Consider the following 23,932-nt stretch of genomic DNA (forward strand, 5'->3'; position numbering starts at 1 on the left):
TTAATGCACATACCTAGTCTCAAACCATTCTTTTGTTTTTGATACAAATTTTAGCAACCTTAAAATATCAAATCTTTAAAATGTAAAACCTTAAAACTCCTCTAAAATGACTTTATTTTGCTGCTGATAAATTCAAGTATCCTGTTTCATCCAGAAATCACACTGACTTCAACATCAAACCACACAACAGATGCTTACACACTTATGTATTTCTGAAATAAACATTCTGTCTATCCTGTCTACAGCAATATGTGGTACAAAGACATCATTCAGCTTTATCTGAGAGTCTTTGATTATATCAGGCTGCAGGGGTCTGTAGTATTTGATGATATTTAATGGTACTGAACTGTTAAGGTACAGGACTAAATGTGCTCCATGCTGGATGTCTGAGACAGTAAACACAGCTGAAGGCAGACTCAAACTGTTTACACTCACAGAGCAAAGGCAACCCGCCTGCAAACCACACACAGTCTGGCCAACCACCAACCATCATGCACAAAGTGAGGTGACATGAGTCTCAGATCAGAGGGGCTGCAGTACCCTTTCGCTTCTCTTATTCCCAACAACTTGAACTGGTTGTCAGTCCATATTACAACTTGCAAAGCCGGAAGCCATGACACTTTACTGTCCTATCTGGGTTTTTTTAATATTATGAATGTATATTCAGAGACTGCACATTACAAACACAGAATCCCACGAGCACGAGTGCTGATGACATGCAATTAATATTCAGAAAAACAGTGCAAATGTGATATTGCCAGAGCAGTTCAATAAACAAGCCGCCTTTGAGAAACTCACATTTTAGACACAATATCGTCATTTACCAATCTGCTGCCAACAAAAATAGATACAGACAAAGTCAGATCAAAAATAAGTGTTTCCTCACCATGCAACACAGCAGTGGGGTTTTGTTCCTTATAGTATCAGTGTTCTTAAATGAGTCAGTGGAGTGAATGATTCAATGACTCACTCATAAGTGCTTATGTAAACATATTTCAAATAGCTAATAAAATGTCCTCCTCTTCAAGTCAAGCTTTATTAAAATGAAACTACAGCAAAATCAGGTCATATTCTGTTTTAGTTGGAGCAAGAACTTGGATTACTTCAGCATTCCAAGGTGGCCTCAAAAAGGTTCCAATGCAGTGCCTGAGGATTATGTAATATATGCAGTTCATGAATTATAGTTATTATGGTGCGCTGTTTCTTAATGCCATGTTATATATGGTTTTTGTTTATCTGGTGAGAGCTGCTCTTCCTGTGGCGAATGGTCTCACTGTCTCCATGAGGACGCTCTCCAGTACAGCTGCACTGACAGTCCAGCTGAACTCAATGGGAAGTCAGAACAGCTTTACGCCATGTGCTGCCCTTCTTAAATAAAGGACATGTGCTTATATAATCCCATCCATCCAGAATATTATTCAATCTAGCCAAGTTATTCTTGACAGCACTTTGTTGCTAATGGCGAGCACAGACTGTTCAAGCCTTCATCCTGTGTGTTTGCTTATTTTGTTGACAGGTATCTTCACACAGCACACAACTGCTGCAAACCAGCGCCCCGGAGAGGGCAGAGTTTATGGGAGCGGGCGGAAAGTCTGGCCTGAGTTAGTGTCAAGTCAGGGAGAAGAGAGCAGTTCCGTGGCTCTGGTGCTCATAGAGAGTCCGCTGCCAGATCCAAGAGGCCTCAGCAGCCACAATGAACTAATCTACTCTCAACTCAACACTGATGCTGCTGGAGCAGATTCCCATGCTTCAGTGAGTTCAACTCCTCACACACGCACTCGTACTGTGAACAAGTTCACTGGGCAGAGAAGTGGAGCAAACTGCCAGCTGAGTAAAAGAGCACATGATGCATATGTGTGTGCGTGTGGTTTTCATTGTAATACTAACACAATGGTCCCTCTGGTGCACAGTGTGTGCAAGGTTCACAAACATCAGCTCAGTTCGATATCCAATCAAAAGTAACAATAAAATAACTAAAAACACAAGATTTCGACCTACTGTATGTCATTTTTTAAGAATAGTGGTATAATGCATAGCCGTACACAGGGTTTTTGAAAAAGTTAGGTACAAAAACTGAGTTTGCTTGGATTTTCACTCCCCTGATTTACACATGTGCATTTTAAGATGTCTGTAGGGCAAAAAATGGATAACAATGGCATCAGAACCCATGACCATGAAAAATGTAAGCATTTGGGTAATGTTAACAGGTAAATGATAACAGAATAATAAAAGAATTGTCTTTTTCAGGTGAATTATCGCTTTCAATTTTGAGCAGCAGGCCTGGACATCAATATTGGATCAATATACAGACACTTATGGGTGTCTTGTCAAAAAGAAAAAAAAAAGTTTATAAAGATAAATAGAAAGTTTTTTTTTTATCAATTTGTAAATATGTTTTTATTGACAGTCCTAAGCATAACCTATAAACACACTTGTCAAAGCCACACATTTTACCATGTTCTAGTGTAGGTCTGAGAACAATGAATTAATTTACTGAAAGTCTAACAAGAAAATGTAACCAAGTTCAACCAAATCATTCACAGTATACACATTTATTCTTATGCATAATAGGCTGAAAACAGCTCAGGTTGAGTTGTTTGCATCCCCGTATATTACTGTCTGTCTTTTAACACAGCTGTAACACAGCTGACAAACATTAACTCTTTAGGTACTTTCTTATATTAACATATTACTCTTTGACCATTAAAACTGAAGCGTTGTGTTGGAAATCACGCTCATACTTCGGTAAAAAGTAACGGTAATCCCAGCAAACAAATTTAAGTTCTGGGAACGTTAGTGTTTTTGGTTCCCAGAACGTTCCTTGAACTTTCCCTTAAGGTTAAGGGAACATTCCTGGAACATTCTCCTTATGTTGTAAAAATGGAACCTAAAAATAACCTAAAAACGTTCTTGTTTGGTTCCCCAAAAAAATAACCTCATGGGACCATTCGGGAACATTAGGGGAACGTTCTGTGTTTGCTGGGATGCCTGCCTTCTTTGATTTGATTGGCCATAAACTGATCAGCTCATTAGAGAGAGTTGGTTATTTTGACGGTGTACAATATCTTTGCAGCACCAAAGTACAGTTATTAGACTATTATTATACACCTCAGAAAAAAACACAGAGGTCAGGACCTTTGGGGACTTCAATGCTGGGTACAGCCATAGTATGACGTGCCTGTGAAAACCTTCTCTCTTACCTTTTCCCCAGTGTGTTTCCTTTGTGGTGGAGGGGCAAGAGTGAGGGGCTGTGAGCAGGTGCTGGAGTTGGCCAGAGGGGGCGCTGTATCTGGGCAGTTCTCTGACATCAGGCTGGGCTCCTGCTTCACTAGAATGGCTGTGAGATCCTGACTGAACGACCACATCCCTTCTGAGTCTGAGGGGAGAAATAACATACTCAAACAAACAGAAAACACATGAATGATGTCTGTTAGAAACTAAAGGTTTCATTACATTTTTGATGAAATTATAAAAATGATCTGGGAGGTTGTCGTCCATGAGTGTTAACTCAAACGTAAACGCGAAAGGCGAAGCTTGAATTAACGGGTGTGTCCCTCTTTGGCTAATGTACTTTCAAGATGGAGGGGCAACATGGCGACCGACATTAGAACCCCTTACCCGTATGTATTTTCAATGGCATATTATACACTCACGAGAATACTTTATTACTTGAACGAAGTAAATATACATTAATGAGCACATATATTTTTGAAAGAACTACGTGTTTTTAGCTAAGAATAAACTAAAAGAGTTACACAGTGTAGCTTTAATGTATCACAGTGTATAAGACATTATTTAGCAATGTAATGAATCTGTGTGCTTTACAGCCTTACAGGCAAATGATTATTAAAATATCATGCAGGATTGTAACGTTATGCGGCACATTGTAATCAAAGAGTTATATTTTCAGGAAAGTGACGAATTTCACACTCCAGATCTGATATGATGCAGGTGAGGAGGACAGACTCAATTAATGACCGGAAGGTTAAAGCAAACTGCCTTCTCTTTATACTGTTAACACAAAAGCCTATTGTGGGGGATTGGGCAGGTGAGAGATTGGGGGCATGTAGGGTGTCTAACAGCTCTACATGTCTGGATGCTTCAAAGGGGAGGAAAGCACTGCAAATAGAGGGAGCCCTCGTTATCACATCGCCCTCGGTAGCATTCGTGTGCAGGCTCCACTGCAGAATCGATAAAACATTATGCGGCCTTGTAAAAGAAGGATGGCAGGTTTTTCATGTTAGTCCTCTGTAAGGGAAGGACATCAGCAGGAGTCTGATTACGACAGGAGGGTAAAGCTCTTTAGGAGTTCTGCTGTTTGGTGGAGAGAGCTGAATTTTATACTTCATAGCTCTCTGTCTGTGGGGAACCTCTGTAAAAAGTGCCCAAACCATCAGTTCAGTATATGGCAGATTAGACCATAAGAGTCTTCACCAGCACTAAAGTGCACTAAAGCAAACACACTCACAGAGTCTCTATTGTGAATCAGGGATTAACATGATTAGACCAAATGTACACTTTCTCAAAAATCATCTCCGTCTCTTGCATCTACAGGGAACCTCTCTTCCTTATCTGGTATCATCCTTATGCTGTTTGAACTAGTTAACTTACTTCACCATAAGGTTCAACATCAAAAACACAATATAAGCATTTTAAATATTCAGATCTAAAAACTAAAGTTAGTAGCAATGATACGGACCTTCAGGTAAGTTTAGCGTGCACATTTTCTTGCAGACAGAGTAAAGCAGTAATTCTTCTTTTTAAAATGTCATGTAAACCCTTTCATTTGACTGAAATCATGTCAGTCAAAGTCAGCAAAGTCAGACTATCAGGTCTAGATCGCAGAGACAGCAGCTCGGTTAGTTCAGCATATAGGGTGATGTTACAACAGGGCTAAAGGCACACCCTAAAAAAAACATGCTTTTACGTGCTCTCATAGTGTATGATTGCAGAAAAAAAATGTATTGAACACTGATGGGGCAACAGATTTTGTGTGAAAATGAATAAAAGTTAAAAGTTAAAAAACTGGCTTGTGAAAAAGTGTCTTGTTTGTTTAAAAGGCTCACCAGCATGGGGGAAAAGGCACAAAGTATTTACACAAATAATAATAATACAGCGAAAATAACAGGCCTACGCTGTGCCATTGTCTTCATCCGTCCACATGAGGAGAAGTGCTTTACAGATTTTTTCAAATTTGTTCAATTTGACAATTTTCTTTTACGTCTAAGTGAAAGGCATAAGGAGATGATCCAACAGAATGCGTTTTTGCTAAAAAAAAAAACATGAGATGCGCATAATTGTATCCAACTGCACAGTCTTAGAAAAAAGGGTTCATTGGGGTCCCATATATGAAGCATAGAGTTCTTTACTCAACTCCAAAAAAGGTTCTATAATGACAAGAAAGAACCCTTTTTGACACAAAGGTTCATTACAGGCCATTATTCATTCATATATGACATTATTCTGCAACATTTTGTAGTTGTAATTAAATTATTTTTTTTAAACTGTTGTAGTAACTTAATATCACATTTAATCATGCTAATTTTTGTAGGAGAAAAACTGAAATGGCACTCTTCATGTTATATTGATTAACTACATAAAATTATATAAATATATACATTTTCTAACCCCCATATCTTGAATTTTGTGATCATTCACATGCATTCATAAATACATTTTAGGGTCTTGATGTTTTTCAATAATATGAAATATTTAATCCGGAAAGGACAAAACAAATGATAATGAATGAACCCAAAAGGTTCCATATAGAACCTAAAGGGTTCCCTAAAGGGTTCTCTTAAAAAGGGATCTGTATAGAACCTTTTAGGGGTTCCAAATATGTAGTGATGATAAGGTTCTATATAGAACCTTTTCTTCTAAGAGCCGCAGTGCTGATGAATGGAAAAGACCTTGAGCGCGGTCAAACAGTTAAAGAAGGTCATCTAGCACATATTTAAATAGAAAAACTATTAAAAAGCTTGCAAACAGCGCTGAGTAATCACGTCATATCCATAAGAACTTTATGATTGGCCCAAAGCAGACTTCATACGTCAGCACGTTATGAGTCTGACGTACGTGATAAATAATAGTACCAATAATAGTTTACAAAAGGGCAAATTACCGGTAATTTACCGGTACGTTTACACAGAGCACATTACCGGTAATTTGCCAGTAATGTTTACCGAGGAAATAATTTACCGGGGAAATTACACATTACCGGTAATTTACCAGTAATGTTACAACTTCTCTTAATGGTAAATAATAACCGGAACCAATTTACCTGTATTTTTGAAAAGGTCCTGTTCACAAATGATCGTTCACATTAATTTACCAGTAAAGACTGTATGTGTTAAAGGGGCTATTGGGTCATGTAGGCCTATACTCAAACAAAGAATTGCCACGGACAAAAGTTGTTTTATTTTTACATGCAAATCTCCAAAGTCCCTCCTTATACTATACAGATGCTACCAGGTCCTGCCCATAGGCCACTGTAAGGCTTTGATGTCTCCCAGGACAGCAGGTATCATAGTGGGGCGACTCCAGGCCGGCGGAGACGGAAGAGCAATGCTCATTAGCGGGTTTAAAGTTACTGCAGAGCAACAGGAGACAAAGTAGTGAACCAGTCTGTGCTTACTTTAACTGCCCTCTAAAGCCGCACACAGTCTTTATAGGGGCAGGTTTATGGGTCAGAGGGGATATCACATGATAGCCTTCTACTGAAACACCTGAACTCATTGTGGTCATTAAACTTATGCATGCAAAATTTTTACATATCGGGGAACAAGTACCACAGCTTGTCACTGGGACGATACCCTCAAAGGGACATCTTTGTTACTTATTTACCTCTAAAATATACTTAATACTGGATTAATATTAATAACATCTTGGTAACACATGTACTACATGATTTATCCTGGAAAAATGGAATAAGGATAATATAAATTTGTCTGCATGGCTGAAATAAGTTCAAAATGTTTGACAGCTTAATTCCTTGTGCTTGTAAATTGTATAATTTAATTTATTGTCAAGTTAAATGTTAAAATACTTCTACGTTGTCAATGACAATCTCGTTCAAATATTCCTCTCTGTGCTTTCTTAACAAGCCGCACCTTGCTAATATGTATGGTTTTTTACAGTCTATGGGTTTTACACCTGTAACTGCTGCTATAATCTTAAAGGAACATGTTTGCATATTTTTCTGTCAGTTCTAGAAGACAGAGAGAAAGAAACAATAGCATGAATATGTTCAAAAAAGTCCAAATTCATTTTGGATGCACAGAGCAGTAAAGTCTGGCTAAATGGACTGAGAAATCCTGCAGCACCTTTATGCTTCTTTAAAGCTTTGTTGATTTAAAGCCTGACTGGAAAGAAGCCGCAGTCTGCGCACACACTCCTCAAATAGTCAACCTAAGTTCAGAATGATGCAACTCTCTGAGCCACCCCCACCAAATTCTCCATCTGAAGCTGGAAACCAGATCCCTTTTTATTTTATGGATGTCTACAGTTCCTTGGCCTGATCATGGCGTGTGTGTGAGAAAGAGAGAGAGTGAGAGAGAGAGAGAGAGAGAGAGAGAGAGAGAGAGAGAGAGAGAGAGGCGGACGAACTGACAGAAAGAGCGAGCGAGTGTGAGTGTTGGCTGTCTTCCTGGAATTCCCAGCTTCCAATGGTAGACTGAGCTCTTGGCTAGCGCTTTGTCAAGGAACCCTGTGCTGCACGGGTGCTCCAGGAGATAAGGAGGAGAGATACTGAGAAAAAACTTTATAGAAAAACAAATCTGCTGATAGATGATGTAATTTATCAAGACTGCAAAATCATCTCCTCCTGATAATCTAGCATGGAGAGCTGATTTTCTGTGTGAATGATGACTAGAAAGAAGAAGAAAGAATACGGTGTGCTAATCTGGTTGCTACCTGCATCATCATCTGATTTGATGGGCATGGAGGGGCTCTGAGGGGCGGAGTCCCCGCTGAGAGAGTAGCTGTGTTCTGCCTGGATGTCTGGGTTTGGAGGGTCCAGATCCATATCTAACAACGGGTTCCTCTCCGCCAACAGATGATCATCAAAGAAACTGCTGAAAAGGTCATTGGAGAAGTCCTCCATCTGCTCGGAGAAGTGCTGAAGGGGAGAGATCACAAAAAAAGAAGATACATTTTATGTGAAACGAAAACAGAACATTAATTAGTGATGGTTGAATCTTACTTTTTGTTATAATACATGTTGTTCATTTGGGTAATTATATGTGGCCTGACTAGTGACCATTGTTTTTTATTCAGCAAAGGTGCAATAAACTGATCATAATTGACAGTACTTTCAGTTCTGAGGTTTCTATCAATTTTTTTTTCTATTCCACAAAAATATTAAGCAGCACGGCTGTTTTCAACATTGATAACAGAAATGTTTCTTGAGCACCAAATCCACATATTAGAATGATTTCTGAAGGATCATGTGACATTGAAGACTGGAGTAATGATGCTGCCATCACAGGAATACACTACATCTTAAAATATAGACCATTTTGCAAAATGTAAACAACACCAGAAGCACTTCCTGTTTCAGTTTTTTAACACTACACAAAAGCTGGGAGAAAATACAACCAACAGAACATGTAAAACTGAATCAAAAAGTTAAACAACATCTTTAAGATGTTTTCTTTACATGTGAAATAAAGAAAACAGTTACAAACTGAAACAGGAAGTGTTTCTGGACCAGTGTTGTTTACATCTAGCAAAATGGTCTATATATCAATAGAACACAATTATTGTGTGCTATAATAATATTTCACAATATTACAGCTTTTACTCTATTTTTGATCAAATAAATGCAGCCTTGGTGCAACAAAAGAGACTTCTTTCAAAAACATTAAAAAAAATCTTACTGGCCTCAAACTTTTGAATACTGTATGCTCTGTGATGGAAGAATGAATAATAATCTGGCTGAAATTATCCCACTCCCTGATAAGAAAAGATCAACTCATATAACATTTTGAGAGGCTAATTTGATAAATACCCTTTTTAAAATTACCCTTTAAATAGTCACTGTTATAATTCAGAGCAACACTGATAGACCCCTCCTATCATTTAGTTTAATGTGTGTGTCTGAAAGGTAGACCAAAAAAAAGCCACCGTCACATTACCAATGGAAGAACATGTGAGCGCGTCTCCACACTGAGGGTATGCGAACGAGTGTTTGCCAAGCGAGGGTGTGACAGAGGTGTGAGAGGACCTGATCGTGTTTACATCCTGGTGAATGGGGACAGGTGTGTGAATGGCACACCTGTAGGGCAGTGAGCATATAAACCAGACACTATCCACAGATCACACATACGCAACACATGCAAACAACTCCCAGCACCTGTGTGAGTTCCCACTCAAATCCCTAACCACTGCAAGACTTTTTGAAGAGAAAACTGGGAAAGCTCTGCTGTTATGAATGTTTACTATAGCTGTTCCCAGTCTACCAAACAGAACCTCCAAAACAACAAACTTGAATTGAGAATAAGAGAGAATGGAGTATTGTACATTTTAAAAAAATAAGGGTTCTTTATTGGCATTGATGGTTCCACATAGAACCTTTAATGACCATTCTACAACAGGTAACACTTTACAATAAGGTTCATTTATTAGACATTAGTTAATGTAATAACTAACATGAACTAACCATGAGCAATACATTTGTTACTGTACTTGTTCATCTTTATTAACGTTAATTAATACAAATCCAGATGTTCATTGTTAGTTCATGTTAGTTCACGGTGCATTAACTAATGTTAACAAGATTTTAATGAAGTATTAGTAAATGTTGAAATTAACATAAACTAAGAATGAACAATACCTCTGCAGCCTTTGTTAATCTTTGTTAATGCTAACTAATGTATATGAACCTTATTGTAAAGTGTTACCAATATCATTTTGCTTGGGGAACCAAAAATGGTTCTTCCACTATGGCATCTCCTAAAGCTTTATTTGTAAGAGTGAAGTTTACGGTATTCTGGTAAAACTTGTTCATCACCATATGGATGCATAAGCAGACGAAACAAACCCTGCAAAGTCAGTTATCATATTGTTTGATGAATGACATCCTGGGAACACCCTGATGATAGAGTTCACGAATTGACGCAGCTCTCCTGCCGTCAGTGCTGAGCTAATAACTACAGTTGAGAATGACAGTATAAACAGTCCCACCCTAAAACTTTGATGTTCGTCAAATGTCCCTGCTCTTGGATGTGTGGGGCGGATATGTTTGCAGACTTGATTGATCTGAACTGAAGGTGCTATTTCACAACTGTGAGCTGCATACGTTTTACGTTGCTTAATAGTGCCTAAACTATTTTGTCAATTGATCTTATCTACACTCTAAAAAATGCTGGGTTGTTTCAACCCAAATGTGGGTCAAATATGGACAAACCCAAATGTTGGGTTAAAAATGTCATTTAAAATGTTAACCCAACTTCAACTTTCACTTTCAACGATACATTTTTTTAATTACATTTTTAACCCAACATTTGAGTTTGTCTATTATTTGTCCTAAATTTGGGTTGAAACAACCCGGTCTTTTTTTTTTTCTACTAATGCAAAACGCAAACATAATATAAAGGAGCTTTGGTAGAAACCTGCATTCACATGTGCAACTTTTCTGTCTGTTTGGTCCTGTCTGTTATTGGAGCAGACAGTCAGAATACTTTTCTAATCAGCTTTATCTCTCTGTAGAGCACCTTCCTGTTATGACAAGTGTCAGTTAAGAGTTTTTTGTGGTGTCTGGTGTTCAGTTGGCCTTACAGGAGCCAATGGTAATGATGCAATGCTGGGGTGCTGATGCAAGAGTCCTGAAATTCCACATCTGGAAAGCTCCTCTGAGGAAAAATTCCAGAAGAACTTGGAAGAATGTGTCTCTGTCATTAGGGTTCGGATCTTGGAAGAAATTACAGTAAGTCATATCTTAACACTTTCAGGTCCCCTCTCAACTTTAAAAAGTAGAATGATGTCATTATAATGACATTAAAATGCAGACTGAAGAAAAATGCTACTTTGAGGAATAAAAAGCTTTCTATTTAAAGTGGCATTGGTATAGAGGGTATGCGCGTGACGTCACCATCGGTCACCATCACCAAAAGACCTAGCTGCTGTATATGTTTTCAGCGTGAATGCCGCGAAAAACAAACTCAACACATATAAAGTGGGAAAGAGCTTTGCGATTGACTGTACAACTAGATTTGACAAAAAAAATCTGAGGTATATTTTTACAGACTGCTATTGAAAGAGGAGCAAATGGATCACTGCAATTCACAGAAACAACTGTCAGTCAGCGAAAGGTGGATTTGCAGTTATCATTTTGTGTCAATATGCTGAATTTAGGTGTAAAACCATACCCATATATTATGTATTGTTATATATATTAACAACTCATCAATTAAATTTTTATCATTGCATATTCTGCATTATTGGATGTTTTTTAATAAACACTGACCCAAAAAAAAAAACCTATAAAGTTTTAGGGCTGGGCGATATGATGATATATATACGTAGGCTATATAACACTGATATAAGTGATCACCCGGATTTAGACCTACCTATATTGTATTTATATAAAGCGTTCACAGGCAAATTTGCTTTAGCCTATGTTTATTAGACCTATTGCTTTTATTTCCCTGGTGTCGAAATCAGGCAAACATAAATGTCAGGCAACGTGATTCCTGGCTGCATGTCAATATTCATGGATCACTGGATCTTTAGTAAGTTGTAAGAAACACTATATTGAGTCCAACATTCAGTTTAAATTGATAAAATTGTTCATTTTAGTCGCATTTTCGCAGTTTCCCCTAATAAATTCAGTCATGCAGCAGATCTTTTGCCACTCAGTCAAGCTGAGGGGGGTTGTTCCGGCGGGAAAGTGATGTGAACGCATTCCCTCTATAATGCCAAAATAGATCATTGGTCGGGTGGGTATAAAAGCAGCTTTATTGTGTCAGATTGTCCTATCCTACACCAGACCAAACAGATCCTCCTACCATAGTGGTCGAATAAGTTTTCTTTTCTTTTTTTTTCTTCGCTAAATGTTCTGTATGCTTTCTCAAAAGTAAAAAAAACAACACTAAATTACAAAAAAAAAAAAAAAAAAAAAAAAAAACACAGTATGATTTTTATCTATGTTGTAATGGGCACTTTTTTATTTTATATAAAAAAGGGCTCCAACAGTAACGCTTCAAAAGGCATTGAAACAAGAGGAGCATACACGCATACTCATTTCTTCCAAAACTCTCACTCTCATATCAAAGAAAACAGAAAGTAGGCTACCTGCGATCAAGATATTTTTCATTTAAGAATCCTGTAAAAATGTTAAAGCAAAGCAATAAATTACATTTTATAATAGAAACCAGTTATTTTAAATTATAATATTTCACATTGTTTTTATATATCGTTTTGATTTCAAACATCATCGATATAACTCAAGAGCAACAATAGCATCAGACTTAAAATAAATAATACAAATATAAGAATAAAACAAACCTATTGACCCCCCTTTTTTCTTCAAAACATGTCCCATTCAACTCACTATTATAGCAAATACTGTCATTTAAAATATTTCGGGTTTGTCACTTCGGCACTCCTCCAATGGTGGTGGAAAAGGAACCACAGCTGCAACACTGCAAGTAATGTGTGTGCAGACTAAGCAATGCCCTATTTTTCCATCTGATCCATTTTCTTGAAGTAACGCTTGGGTCATGTCCGGGTCTGAGCGGACTGGTAAACGGCACGCCTGCTCGACTCATCGCATTCCATTCCCTTATTCCAGACCTCCAGCTGCACTCCAGCCAATCGGATCTCAGTATGCAAATGGGGAGAGGGGAGCTTGTCATTTTGGAGCTGGAGTGCAGGGTGCGCATGGAGCAGCTCGGCGCGCATGGAAATAACACATTAGTCTTTGGAAAAATAAATACGCTGATAAAAATCATTCAGCAGCAGTGGAATCTGGAATACAGCCAAAGCCACAATGTTTTTTCAGAAAATGTGACTCTGGCTGAGCAGAAGAGTTATTTCTGAGAACAATGAGTCACAACTTCATTCTCAGAGTGGCAAAAAAAGAGCAAGGGGGAGAAGTTCTTGAACTGAAGATGGAGTTTGCAGATGTTTAGTGTTTACACTGTGTGATGCAATTAAAATGATGGTTCCCTCATGTGAAGCATGAATATCAGAGCTTCAGCCACAGCATGATCTGATCAGTTTTATTTATTTACATTTGTAAACATTTAGAGGTTTCTCTTCCAAGAGGAATGCATGAACTATTTTAACTCATCTGCACTGGATCTGACATGTTTGACCCAAATTTAAGGACACTGATGTGTCAACGTGGGGCTAAGATGCATTTTTACAGTCATGTTGTCTCCAAATCAGCACATCTGCTCTTTAAAGCCAGTTCATATTCTCAAATTCAGATTCCAGCTGGCAGCTGTGAGAGATCAGAGATGGGTCAGGGTGGATAGTCATGAGCTAACGCTCATTATGATCCGCTCATGCATGCATGATGAGGCAGACGCGTGAGAGAGGGGGGAGACCGAGGGCGAGCCAGGCCTCTGCAGGTGTTCACAGGTGAGGGCTGATTTAGATTACAGGCAAAGCGTCAAGTTAACAGCTGCAGTCTGAGACTTCTGTAAGCTTGCCACCAGACACAGACACCACCGTCCGACCCACCACTCTAGAGATCAGGTCACACGGGTTTCTCATCAAAAGGTTTTTAAAGGAAGCTGGTTTTTGTGTGTAATGTTGTACTGACAAAGACAGTTCAGTAGAGTGAAGTCTGCACGTGAGGTTTTATTGTAGTCCTTGCTCTCCTCCTGCTCCTTACCCCCCCCTCTCTCTTTCCTTTCTTTCTTAGTCATTCTCTCACTTTCTTCGTCCTCCAATTCTAACTTTCCAAATACAAAAACTTTCTCTTTAGTCCCTTCCCCCTCTGCCTTTCCTCTGGTTTCTTAATTCCAGTTCCAGATTTTTCTTACGTTTCGCTGTCAGCCACAGAGCAAGAGAACCATGACCACAGGAGGCAGTTGGGCTTCAGCCCCACCTCCAGACAGGAGCCACTGAGGGCAACAAACCAGACGAGCTCTTCAAGAGGTGCAACGGCGGATGGCAAAAATGTTGACAAATTAGAACTGGATTTTCATGACAGGAGTGAAAAAGAAACTGCAACAGTGAGGCCAACTGTAACTTTCAGCGCACGGGGTTGGGATTTCCTAAGGAGCAAGGAATCCCCATCACAAACCTCTATTTTCTGCTACTGTTGCACTTCGGGAGGGAAGGGGGTCTCCAGATGTGTTCCCCATCCCCCCTTCAAAGGGCTCCCTGCACTCTGTAATTTTGCCAGTCTAAATTGGCTCTCTCAAATGAGCCTGAGGCAAAACAGCCCTGGGCAGAGGAATATCCTGTATACAGACCAAAGAGCTGTGTTTGTCTGTCTCTGTCGGACCACAGTGAGGAAAAGGAGAGGCTTTGTTTCTTTCAAAATATATTCTGTTTTGATATAATATTAAGATGACTATTGGGAGTTTAATTATATGAAACTATAAGTCAAATTTGTGAGACATTGTAACATTGTGAAACAAAGTCACAATTACTGACAAAGTCACACTGTGAGTGATGAAATCACAATAATGAGAAGCAAAAAGTCTCAATCGTGATATATAAAGTTTATGGAAAGATAAATTTGCATTTGTGAGATATAGTCACATTTATGAAAAATAACATTGCAGATATAAATTCTCAATTACAAGAAATTGAAAAATATGAAATAATAATTATAAGAAAGAGTCACGATGGTGAGATATTAAGTCATAGCTACAAGAACAACACATTCTCATCCCAAGACGTCATCTATCTGACGCTTTTGACCATATTTCAACATCCAACGTTTTAGGGTACCCTTTAACGTCAGTTAGATGGCGATCCAAGGGCGTCATCTAACTGACGCTTTACCTTTAGCGTCAGTTAGATGACGCGGGTAGGTTTATGTCTAAGGTAGGGTTAGGAGCGTCATCTAACTGATGTTAAAGGGTACCATAAAACGTCGGATGTGGACTTATGGTCAAAAGCGTCAGTTAGATGACGTCTTGGGATGAGACTACGCTATCTCATGACAAATTCGTACGAATTCGTACGAGTGATTAAAAAGTGGCTAATTCGTACTAATTCATATGACCTCAATTGTACAAATTCGTACGATTTGTCCAAACCCACGTGATGGGTAGGTTTAGGGGCGGGGTAAGGGGTAGGTCATTCGTACAAATTCATTCGAATTGGTCAATTCGTAAAATATGTACGTTTTAGCAAAAATCTTACTAATTCGTACGAGTGAGGTCATATAAATTGTTACGAATTAGCCACCTCGTAAAATTCATACAAATTCCTTTGAGATCGGGTTGGATGAGAACAGGCTGACAAGAAATAGTGAAATTTGTGAATCACATTGTAAAATATAGTCACAATAATTATAAAGTCACATTTGGAAGATATAAAGTCACAACAACAAGAAATAGTCAAATTTGTGAGAAAGTCACATTGTGAGATGTGAGTCACAATAATAAGAAACAAATTCACAGTTGCAAAAGTATGAGATATTAAGACAACTACAAGAAATGTGAGTCACATTGTGATATATGGACACAATAATGAGTGTCACAATGTGAAATAGAAAGTTAGAGAAACAAAGAGAAATATTATGACGAAATTAGGAAAGGTAAAACACAATTCGATTTTTTGATTGTGAACGCATTTTGTGGGAATTGTGTTAGGAATTAAATACATTATCCATTGCAGTTACAGTATATTAAAATACAATAGTCTCATTAGCATCTTTGTTACACTCCATTGTCAAAACTGTCCCTGGAATTAAAAGTCATTATGAAGTTAACATAATCAGCTTTGTCTTTGATCCTCAGTAAAGAGGGAGCCTGGGGAGACAATGGTGGAATTCTGAGTTGGGGACCTCAAGGTAAGCTGATGACATGTTCCTACAAACACTGACACCCACCTGACATGTTTGTTCAGAGCCTGAGGGGTGAGACAGAGCTAAGAGTGGGTACACAATACACATATGTCTCTGCAGGGTTCACTGGCAAAGAATGTGGCTAAAATATGTCTTTCCTCATGTGAAGAGCAAGTTATACATGCTCTTACGAAATGGTTAGAAGTCAAAAGACACACTGGGCACAAACCAAGAGTGCAGTTCTGGACATACTTTCTCGCCTTACCCCAAGGGCTCTGCACCTCTTTAACGTAATGTGTATCAGCTCAGATTTTCCTGTTTAATCAAGCTTTCGCAGTAATTTAGGCCCACACCTGAGTCACAAAATAATAAATGATATATTTGACCAAAGCTATAGATAAGTGTGCTAGATATAAAAGACATTAAATTGACTTGCTTCCTACCACTGCTGGTCATTTTCTCAAGGACGGTAAGAGATACTGAAATGTTCTGTCCATCATCGCAGCTCGCAGTTTGCTTCGAATTAATCTGAGACAGAACACTCTTTGGAGGTTAAATCTAATAGATTTGAAAGGTTCACTGAACAAAGCAGTTGGTGGACACCTCTACAACATTCACAGTTCTCTGCAGACCCCCAGGAGAAAGACAGAGATAGTTAAAGATAGAGAGAGTGCCTGGAGAGCAGGAGGAGTTCTGGCATGTCAGTGAAATAAAACATCAGCTGTGGAATGAAGAAGAATTAATCTGGGGTAGTTTAGCCCTTCAAAGCCGTTCAACTTGTGAATCATTTTAAAATGACATCTGACTGTTCTCCAACCACAGGCAGTTATGTCAATAAGCACTAAAATATGTCTAGAATGTGGGTCTTTTTTCAGACAAAATACCCCATGGTACATTATATTTCAATTTTACTTGATACAGTTTATTTTGAGAGATATAATGAAACATTTAGGAGAAACCTTGTTAATTTAAACGTTGAAATATTGCAACAAAAATTATATTGAAATGAAACATATTATCTAGATGATAATTTTAGAATTTTTTAATAACAGGGCAGTTCCAGGAGTGAGAACAGTCAGCGCCCACTATTATCTGTGAACAACTGCTGGTCTATAACATACTTTATAAATGCAACCATTCAAAGCATCTAGTAATTTAAAAACAAAACAAACAAAAAAAATAAAAAAAAAAATAAAAACTAAACGATCTGGTTTGACAGGACAAAGGTTAACACACCTTTAAGGCTCAATACACTGCTGATTTAGTATTTTGTGCGTGTGTGAATGTGTGCTCACGTAAGAACACACCCACAATGACATCTATCCTCTCTATTTGTGTCCATCATGTGAGTAGATTTAAAACCCAGTTCCTTTACTTAGCAATACATAATGATGAAACGGCGTCAGTTGGGACTGATCGTCTAATACATTTTCCTGTGTTTTACAGATAAGGGATTTGTGTGAAAACTATGTGAGAACTACAGATATAGATTGAACAAATTTAGGTTGGATTAGTTCTCTAGATTCACACAAACTGGGAAAACTTAATTTTGGGGGCAGTCTGAGAGATGTGGGATAAATCATGCGGCTGCTATGATGAATCAAACTCCAAGATCATAGAGTTGAAGTTCTGTGGCTGTATCACACCCAGAGAGTGTCATAATTCCTTCGTTCTTTACAGACATCTTAATTGTAGCTTGCAGTCTTTGAGAGTTGTGTTGATAGTAACAGTTAGAGCTGTATCATCTTTATCTTTGGTCTATAGTCATTCTGAAGATTATGCAACTTCTAACTGTCTTTTTCTTTGTTTCTCTATTTCTTTTTTCTCATTTGGACGTGTTCCATCAGAAGCATCCAGTATATCTGAGAGGAAATTCTGAAGGAATGCATTGCCTTTCCTCCACTCATCCCATCCAGATGCTCCTCACCTGCCCCTACTCCAAATCCACATCCTTCACCCCCATCTTGCTAGTAGGTGTCCATCTATAATTCATTATTCAGTCACATCGCAGTAAAAACAACATTGCTGGTCTTGGATGCCAACTGAGTTCCCTGTCTTCAAAGGATACAAATGAAATGAAATGCAAATCAAATCCATCAGATATTACTCTACATTGTGGTGTCCATGCTGCCAATACTTTCAGGCTCAGAGTGTTCAAGATAAACTAGCCAAGCAGAAACAATCTTTAGGACAAGTGAGACCTGCAAAACCTGTAGATTTAATCTCCAGTCTTCTTCAATAGCGTTTAGATTCGCTACATGCTTCAAAAGAATGGAGTTAAATCTGACTCATCTTCTTCTCTTCAGAACACAGAAAAGGGGGGAAATCATCAGACCACCCTGGCTATTCAGGTTTCTGTTTTTTCATCAAGTGTGGGAAGTGAATGAACAGGTAAAAGATGTCAGACTGGTAGATGACTGTCTCGTTTAATGAAACAAAATTCCTCTCTGAAATTTTCGAATGCATTCGCTCATATTCATGTGGTCTGACATACGCCCGCCCCAACCAACACTATAGAGTAAATGAGAGAGAAGAATTTCATTAACTTTCAAGTGTATCTCTGTATGTAGTTCTGTTGTTAAAATGTCCATGTCTTATTGCAGATTAGTGAGATTAATAAATGAATAAACGTCTTCACTGATTAGTGCGAAAAAGACAGATCAGAGCCTCCTGTTCATGAGATCAACACTGTGAATTAATCTCTGTCATCGGAGCCATTCTCAGTTTGAAAATATAGGCAAAAAAAAGCAGTATAAACAAAACAATATAAATCCACAGACCGAGACAGTGTCACATCAGCTCCCTTTGCACTATAGAAGTATAGCAGATATATAATATAAAGTAATTTACATAATTAAAGCCTGTGGTTTTTCTGTGCTGTTGTGGTTCACAGATCCTCTCTGTGATCTTAGCTTTAACACACAGTAGAGTGAGACATACTGATTTCCACCTTTCAGCACAAACCATGCAATTTCACTAAAGTCGTGATTTAAATGGCCAGGCGTGCACACACACACACACACACACACACACACGTTTTCCTATCATTGTAAGGAGTTTCCGTTGGCGTCTATTATTTATTATGTGCTAGTAATATTTTCTCTCCGCTAATCAAGACAACACAAATATATTTGCATTTTTACATTTTCAGTAAAGCAGTATTTAGCATGTTTGGTAGAGGAATTCTGTCATAATTCACTCTGCTAATCTTTCTGTTGTTCCAAACTCAAATGACTTCTATTGTTTCATTGAATACAAAATTAAGCTCTCATCTCCAAGCTTCAAAAAGAATGCAAAAAGGCCATGAAATATCTTAAATGCGACTCAGTAAAATTAGTGTACTACATACCAAGGCTTCTGAAGTCATTCGATAGGAAATTCAATTCAAAACTAGATCTCCTTAGAGTTCACAAGAGAAGTAGAAATAAACAAATCATTCTTTTGTGTCAGATCTTTTCAATTAATTGGTTCATCCAGTTCAAAACAAGCAGTTTTCCTTGTGAGTACCCTTGGATGGTCCCCACTGTGTAAGTCATTTCAGGTTTTACAAACCTTATAATGGGGATATTTGGTCATCCCCCTCCCCCATACACATACAAATTCATACTGTGGAGGAATTCCAGGTTATAAATATCTCAGTTCAACAGTGCAAGAACAACTCACTATATAAATATAAATGATATTTGACAAAAACACGCAGGAGTCAGAAACCAGTTTGTGTAACCCAGGAGCAGGGAGAGCAGCTTCCTCTCGGAGGGCACAAGGCAGTCATTCAGTGAGCCTTCAAGGGCCAATGTCTCTCTCTCTCTCTCTCTCTCACACACACACACACACACACACACACACACACATCAAGGAGTAGAGTGAGGGACCATGGAGGGTCTGGAGAGGTCTTTCACAGACGTCTATTCACACACCCACACAGGGGCACAGTGACATGCATACGCTCATGCACACATACACAGACAGCTATGAGGAGCTGTGAATGAGCCTTCTTCACAAGCCTCTCTTTCTTTTCTCTATCATCACTCTCCCCTCAATCAGGTCCTTACAGAGCAAACTGGAGCACAGCTGTTAGTCAATGAGGGACATCTGGATTGAATACTACCCGTTAAATACCCTCAACAACCAACAGACCGGTAGAAAAAAAAACTGACCGGCACTAAAGTTAAATCTTCATTAAAAACCCGTCCCTAACACACAAATCCTTATAAGACAAGACAGGTTTTCATTAGAGATTAGGTCTATCGATCGATCGATCTATCTATCTACCTGTCCTTCTGTTTATCTATAAGTCAATTTTGTGCATACAATGGAAGTCAATGGTCCCCAAAACTGTTTGGTTACAACATTCTTCAAAATATCCTTTTTGTTGTTGTTGTTGTTGAAGGTCATACAGATTCGGAACGGCATAAGGTGAGCAACTGGTGACAGAACTGTTCTTTTTTTTTTCCAGAATCATTCTTTTAAAATAGTTTTCGATTAAATGTCAAACCGCAGGACACTGCCATGTCAACTACCTCTGTCTATCTATCTGACCACTGCATCCACATTAAGGGGTTATGATACATTATATAATTTATCATTAATGCCAACCACTTTGTATAACAGAAAACAGCATTTAGGCTCAGGTAGCTATAGTAAAAGGCTGCAGCATACATCTCCTGTCTTTCCATCCCAAAGAGATCCTAAGATGATGCTGCAGCTTCCCTTTAATATAAAGGTCAAAACTGTTCCATCTCATCTGAGCCTCATAATAGTGACATTGGTGATGTCTCTTTCCCTCTCTCTGTCTCTCTGGGAAGGGATTAAAAGGACATCAGTATGAATGTGTCTCAGTCCTGCATGTATTACCCACAGGAGTGTCTGAATCACTGTGGAAACTGAAGTGTCCTGCATGGCTCCTGATGGATCATATGCTCATGCAACTGCTAGCTTCAAATGAAATGCATTAACAACCCAAACATGGCTTTTCAGATGACCTAATTAAAGGGACATGTTATGCAAAAATTAAAATACAGTCTTCATATATCCACTCTCATCCCTCTACACCCAAATGACTTTCTTTCTTCCATGGAACACATTAGGAATAATGCTCCGGTTGCTCTTTTCCAAGGATTCCAAGGAGACATGGAATATAATGTATGATCCAGAGGGACCACTTTTATAATACTTTATATTTCCAATAGGCCTAAATCGATCGACAATTTTCATTTTGGACCTCCACAGCCCAAGTTGTAATTCACTTTCAATATGACTATTTAAAAATAAGTGGCTAAGATATTCTCAAAATAATTCACGATTAATGTTCCATGGAAAAACAAAAGTCTGATTTGGAAAGAAAAGATAACGAGGAGTAATTTTTTGGGTGAAAGTTCCTTCTGACTATAACTTCTGATGTCTTCACGTGGAGACACGTTTTTTGTTGTGTAGCTATATATTGTACCATAACATTAACGTAACTGCAATGAAGTATATAGTAGCCTATTGGTCTTTTGTTTTTCATTGGCATGATTTGAGCATACAGACACTTTTTTTCTCACTCTATTACTTTACTGTATCAGGTAAACCCGTTAGTTGTGCTTCTGATTTCCAAAGTAAAAGCAAATATACTGCAAAGTATTCTAAATTCACCGGCTGTGGCCGGACACGAGTAAGTTTAACAGGATGAAGCGATCCGTGGGCGTGATTAAACAGTGTGTAGGCGTGGTTTAAATAAATAAAACATTAACGAGACCTCCCCCGCTACCCAAAGGTCCGGTTGAAGTTGGAAAGTGACCCTATCTGTCTGCAGCTGGGCAAACTTCACAGCTTGAGGACTCCTGCTCTTGTTTATGTTTAATTTACAGCACAACATCCCCATGTGTGACAAATAAACACAGACTTAAATACACGTAATGTAGCTATGTATCTATCTATCTATCTATCTATCTATCTACATATCTATGAATCATGTAATATAAGCATGAGGATATTTTTTTCTTAATAAAATCTTAATTAGCTATTATGAGCAAATATATCAAATTATGAGGGTAGGAAAATAGGCTAGCCTAGTTAATATTAAAAATGATAAATAGGCTACATTCACAAGTTTGTGACAACAAGTTTGTGACCTGCCTGCTGCTGAAAAAGATGTGGGGTTTTTTGACTTACCACATTGGATAAGAAATCGCTCTCATTCAGATCCTCTAGGTCCAACAGGTTGGAATTGGGAAAAAGTTTGTCCGACGCGAAGTTGTCCAATATGGTGTCCATATCGGCTGTGAATTAAAATAATGAAAAAAAAAAAGCCTTGGAAAAAAATCTTAAGGGTGAGATTGGTTGCAAAATTGTTCAAATCCAATTTAAAAATGTGCTATAATATGTGTTGCTTAAGCGACGTGCGCTCGTCTGCACTGTCAAGACGCCTTCATCCACTGAGGGTCTAGTCTGCCCATTTACACTTCTCTGGAAGTGTCGGATAAATTGGACGTGATTAAGGAGAAGTGGCCGGGCTCTTCCAACTCTGTATCATTCATCTGCGCTGAGTCTCTGAGGGGTAACTAGACTGCTACATATTTAATATTGACTCCGCCCTACTCTCGCTCTTTGCTCCAAACGGTAACACCCACCTTTCATTTCGTTTAAAGCGACAGCACATTGATTGTCAAGCGCTTCAGTCATTGACGCACATGCAAATGCATTACAGAATACAGCCTTAGCTGATCATTACCCAAACCTGAATTTTCACTTTCAAAACTAATAGTAAAATGTTTTCATGACCTAACAATAAGCTAGCCAAAAATCCTTACAGATAAAAAATAAACTCATTTAGTCATGTTGGATTAATTTAAGACTCTTGTCAGGTGGAGATTAAAATGGATCTTAGATACACACTAAGTTGATTACAGAAAGAAAAAAATATGAATTTAATAATGAAAGTTGACACATGGAAGTACATCTAGACCTAACTTAATAGGTGCTTTTTATTTGTTAAATTCTTTAATCTTAAGTAGCCTAAATATAGGCCTGTTTTCCAGACAAGCCTCATATGTGAAATATTATATCATTTTAATAACAAGAGATGAAATTTAGCAACTGATATTAAAATCAAATCTTACAAAATACGGGTAAAAAGACAGCTATATGACCCATAGACTGTGTGACGTCCTCTGATTATCTCTGGTACTGGATTGTAAAGTACAGAGGGTTTGTTTATAAAATTACAACCATTAAGTTAGTTAGTATTGACCAGGCACCGATATTCTTCTGCGCATTCTTCACACTACCTTTTTTTTTTTTTTTTTCATTGTGAATGAAAAAAATGATCTCTGTCTGATTGAATAACTTTTCAGTTATGTAACTGCTATACATCAATTCACTAGGGAGATAAGATGTGTATGAGTGGAAGATGATGAAGATGATTCAGTGTCTAATTACATTCATTGATTCCAGAGAATTATTTCACTAAATTGTCTGCTTGCTCTTCTTTTTCCAATTATTTTCTCTTGTCCATGGAGTGCTAAGAGTCAATTCAAGTGGTGAGAAATCATTTCAGATCTGGGTTCACACAAGAGTTTATAAGGATGAAACCTAACACTGAGAAATTCTTTCCTCATTGGCAGAGCTCTCTCACCAACTTGACCTCAGGTACTGTTACAGCTCTCTTTCCCCCTTTCTCCATCTTTCTCTTTCTTTCCAGTTGCCCTAGTTTTATAGAAACCTGCTCTTCAATAATGGAATTTCTATTTCTAGTGAAAGGTGTCATTTTTCAATTCACATCCTACCTTCTACTGATTACATATGATTACAAAATGATTTTGTGTTATGTAACTCCAGTTGTTTTTCAAACAGATGAGGTATCAATGATTATTATGAATGGTTGTAATGGCTGATTTTACATGTGAACCTCACATACCAAGTCGAGGATAACTCAAGGATACAACGGTGATAGGGTTCTCTCAGAAAGTATGTAATTTA

At 38.1% G+C, this 23,932-nt stretch overlaps 1 protein-coding gene across 1 annotated transcript in view; it reads right to left on the reverse strand.

The window, feature by feature from the left end:
- Window positions 1-22,509, reverse strand: part of creb3l1 (cAMP responsive element binding protein 3 like 1) — a 34,785-nt gene extending 12,276 nt beyond the window's left edge. Inside the window, exons 1-3 of the mRNA XM_039688459.2 lie at window positions 22,127-22,509; window positions 7,912-8,116; window positions 3,201-3,376 (exon numbers count right to left, since the gene is read on the reverse strand). Coding sequence (XP_039544393.1) covers window positions 3,201-3,376; window positions 7,912-8,116; window positions 22,127-22,228 — 483 coding nt within the window. The 5' untranslated portion in view covers window positions 22,229-22,509. The remainder of the gene's footprint in view (window positions 1-3,200; window positions 3,377-7,911; window positions 8,117-22,126) is intronic.
- Window positions 22,510-23,932: the final 1,423 nt, after the last annotated feature.

Source organism: Pimephales promelas, chromosome 1 (genome assembly GCF_988280905.1).
Source record: "Pimephales promelas chromosome 1, fPimPro1.hap1.1, whole genome shotgun sequence".
Lineage (NCBI taxonomy): Eukaryota > Metazoa > Chordata > Actinopteri > Cypriniformes > Leuciscidae > Pimephales > Pimephales promelas.